Genomic DNA, 4,274 nt, shown 5'->3' with positions numbered 1-4,274 from the left:
TGACTTATCTGGGGAATGTGAGAAGTTGCTTTCTGCATGACAAGGTTGAGTTGATGGGCGTAACAGTGGGTGTAATGCGCGGTAGGGTAGATGTCTTGCACCTTGCGCTGCACTCCGCCAGTGGCTCCCCTCATCACAGCGGCCCCATCATAGGCCTGGGCAATCAACTTTCCACCCTGGCCCTCGGGAAGAATAGTGCGCAGCCTCTCCAGCAAAGCATCCGATATCACATCCGCACATGCCCTTTCCAGCTTCATGAACTCGAAAAAACGTTCTTGTACGTTATGCTCGTTGTCGATGTAGCGTAGTACTAGAACAAGCTGACAATGAGTGGATACGTCAGTGGTCTCGTCTGCCTGGATAGCTACGTACCGCGCAGTTGTAACCTCTTCGATTATTCTTTCTTTAAGGACTGCCAGCATTCAGTCCAACAGCTCGTTTTGTACAGTTTTGGATGTACCTTTGAACACGGTGGCGTTGTCCAGGTGCTGCCTCAGGTCCTGATCGATTGAAGCCAATAGGTCCACCAGGCCCCTGAAAATTCCTGGGTTGTCAGAACTCTCTCTCTCGTCGTGTCCCCTCATTGCCAGCTCAAACGCACCACAGAATTTCACACAATCAATGATCTTTGACAAAACATGTCTATTTTTGTCTACCTCCTCATTGTGCCGCCGAATGGCTATGCGGTGACCGTCGTCTAATTGAGTCGCTATGCTGACCCTCCCTAGCATGGCAAGCTTTACACAATTCTCCATGTGCACTCTTGACCGTTCGTGTTTTTTCATCCGTTCAGATAAGTGCTTTAAATCCGTCTGTCCAGACTCAGTCCATGTCGTATCGGACTTGTCATTTTTGAAGAGGATGCAGGGAAAACAAAACAGTGCACTGGTTGCCCCACAGCCTGTTAGCCAGGACTTTCGCTCAAACCAACTTCGGTTAAAAGTCCGAATGTACTTCCTCGTCCCCTCTTTGGTTGGCTGTGCTATATTAATCTCTGGTTTGTCGGGCCCCAGCTCCTTCACCTGTATCCTTTCAGCCATCGTCCTTCTTGCGAAAGGATAGGTCCTCAAAGAAATGACTGAATTTGGTGGATTCACCTCAGCTACGGTCAATATCGCCGCCATCATTCCTCTCAGATTGTGTAAAACGTCAACAAAGAAGTTTAGCTGATCACTATGGTGACAGCACAAACATTTCTGTAGTTCGCAATTTCTAGCGCCCCCAATCATTTTTTTCGGCGACGCTGATAGGCTGAAATGAATCGATTTTTTTAAATATTTTGTCTTGGCAACCATTTCCCGATTGGCCGTTTGCCTCACTTCAGGGTCGCTCAAGACAGCGCCCAAGAAGAGAAAATTGTGATTCCCACAGTCGAAATTCAAAGGCAGACATGACAGATTCATTTTGGATTATTGTAGAAACACACATGAATACACTTGGCATGGACCACACATATGTGGGGAAATGATACACATATTATTTCGAATTATACATTTATTGTTTTCTCCTCCTCTTCCTCTCAGCGGCAGGAGGGCGGCGCCCGAGCGCCCTCTATGGGCAAGCCGCCACTGCACAACACTCATGGTCAGGGCCGCAGAGAGCTTTGACCGGGACCGGGACAAAGTCATCTGACAGCCCCATACATACAGTACAATCCAGGACTGGTAGAAAAGAAAACTTACCAACCACTTTGACAGATAGTGAGTGATGTTTAGCTAGTAACAAATTGGCCAAATTGGCTAATGATGAAAAAATAATAATAATTTATAGCCCTGCCTGCATACAATGTCATGAGAACCCAATTCGGGACTCCAACCCCCTCCTCCCTGGGCCCAGGACAACTGAACCCTTTGCCCACCTCCCCTGCCGGATTCCGTGCCCATCTATACACAACACCCACGGGTCCCACGGGCACTTTATTGTACCGGCCATACACTTTATTCTATGCGTGGTATAAATACAGTAGTGAAATCATGGGTCATATTTCACATTACACAACATGCTCTCTCTCTCTCTCTCTCTCTCTCTCTCTCTCTCTCTCTCTCTCTCTCTCTCTCTCTCTCTCTCTCTCTCTCTCTTTCATTCTGGCAGGCACACACACACACACACACACACACACACACACACACACACACACACACACACACACACACACACACACACACACACAATGCCCCCTTCAATTCTGCGATACTCTAGACCCCTCTACCTCCGCATTTAATCTCTGTCATTCTTCATTTTACAAAGGTTAAAGACACAGAGGCCCGATTTTCACAGTAGAACGTCCGGAGGTGTCAAAAGGAAAAGTAGATATTTTTTTCCCTCCAACACAGGTGACTGTAACTGTAGACTATACAGTCGATCAACTGATTCTGAGCTGGTTGGACCAACTTGGTGATAGTTTTTGTGATAGTTTTTTGTGAAGGTTTTTAGATTTTTTTTCAGTAACAACACTGCCAACTCTATCAGTAGGTAAAATTAATAATGGATGTAACAGCTATGTAATATCATGTGCTCATGTGGTACTTACAAAATGAATTTATTTCTACTTTAACTTTTAAACATGGACCTGGACGAATGACCGTTATAATGGAGTACAACTGGTAGAGTGTGGGGTTGAACGTAAGTAAACCTAATAATCAATACTCAAACTCAAATAAATAGTCAACATCAAAACAAAAACAATTATTTAGATTTTTAGAAAAAATGATTTCAAGGCCCACTTGGAATACCTTCAGGGACAGTGGGCCACGGCCCACAGTTCGAGAATCACTTGACTAGGAGGTGGCTGGTTCGAGCCCCGAGTGGGGGACTGTGCTCAGGAATACTGTGTCAGTTACACAGTCTGTACACTTATTTTCTAGCCCAATTAGTTTCTACTGCTAGCCACACAGATATGTCCCTGGGGAGATGTGTTATCAAGGCAACATCCCCCAGAGACAATAGATAAGGAGGAGAACGTTTCTGCGGAGTGTCTTATGGAATCAGTATGACCTAAGGTTCTAAACTGCAGCTGTGATAGCCGTATACATGCCCTTGTGTGCCGATAGGGTCGCCGGCGGGCCTATTCACTATTTGCTGAAAATACTCAACTAAATCAGAACAACATTGCTATGACATTACAGAAAGCCTTAAGTAACATATTAAGACATAGTCATTTCAATGTTGGTGACAGTAAGGTTATAACATACTCATAGGTTATAACTCAAGGTTATACCATACTGTGGGTTAATGGAGAGTAGGAGAATGAATGGCGTTCAATGAGAAGGTCACACCCATTTAGGAGATAGGCTTTGATCCCACTTTGCTGCACTGCTGACACATGCTTTACGGTTTGTCTTGGTTTACCATATTGAAGATCTTTGCTATGGCTCTCAACACAAACATGCCCCTGAGGATATGTGTTATCAGGTCAAAATCCCCCGACAAATGAGAGTGGTCATTTTAAGCACAGGAGAGGACAGCGCGGAGCAGGGAAGTCACTGACAGCTTTGGTCGACCCAGGACAAAGTAATCTGGAAAGGCCCCCCCATCACCCAGTACGTACAGCATAATGAGGACTCGATTCTGCCTACTTGTGTTACAGGGGAAGGATTTTATCGACGGACCGTGTGATGTAAACATTGTGGGGTTACTGATTGCTTTTAATGCACACACTAATGAATGGGACTTAGACTAATTACAGGTGGGGATCATGGACTGGCTGGATGGCGATTGGGGCACACATGTGGGGCACCCACCGTACCACTGCCAAGTCACCTTCCAAGTTTGAGATCTTTTGGTGCTGTGCTGCGGGAGTTATGGGTGTCACAGAGACCAGACAGAGATTTCTTGAATTATTAGATAGGTATTTGGAGCCAAATTTTGGCTTGGAGCCGGGAGCCCTTGGAGCATCTCATCTCCCCCTCCTTTCTCAACTCTGCAGATGCATTAGGGCTACTTGACATTAAGGTCTACATTAGATGATATTGCAGACACTTTTATCTACACCAACTTTTTTAGGATATTGGTTACAGCGATTTTGGTAATTACAACCCTCCAAGCCATGAATTACCGACTGTATGACCCTGCTCATACAGTGAGATATTGCCCATTGTAGCCTATGAATGAAATATGATGTACCAGGTGGCGCAACAATGCACAGAAACTCTTTAGATGGAAACTAGGCCTATTACATTCTGCCATGGAAAAAAAAACAGCTAGGGTAGGCCTACCTTACAACCTCGGCTCTCGAAATCTGTTGTTCTATTATAGGCTATTATATTGATATTCTA

The 4,274-nt window shown here is 45.2% G+C and overlaps 1 protein-coding gene across 1 annotated transcript in view; it reads right to left on the bottom strand.

Moving 5' to 3' along the window:
- Positions 1–369, bottom strand: part of LOC134437786 (zinc finger MYM-type protein 1-like) — a 2,670-nt gene extending 2,301 nt beyond the window's left edge. Inside the window, exon 1 of the mRNA XM_063187314.1 lies at positions 1–369. This exon is cut by the window's left edge and continues 402 nt beyond it. Coding sequence (XP_063043384.1) covers positions 1–257 — 257 coding nt within the window. The 5' untranslated portion in view covers positions 258–369.
- Between the last annotated feature and the right edge of the window lie 3,905 nt (positions 370–4,274).

Source organism: Engraulis encrasicolus, chromosome 21, assembly GCF_034702125.1.
Source record: "Engraulis encrasicolus isolate BLACKSEA-1 chromosome 21, IST_EnEncr_1.0, whole genome shotgun sequence".
Taxonomy (NCBI): domain Eukaryota; kingdom Metazoa; phylum Chordata; class Actinopteri; order Clupeiformes; family Engraulidae; genus Engraulis; species Engraulis encrasicolus.
The sequence above is the reverse complement of the archived record's forward strand: the minus strand, read 5'-3'. Positions and strand labels throughout refer to the sequence as shown.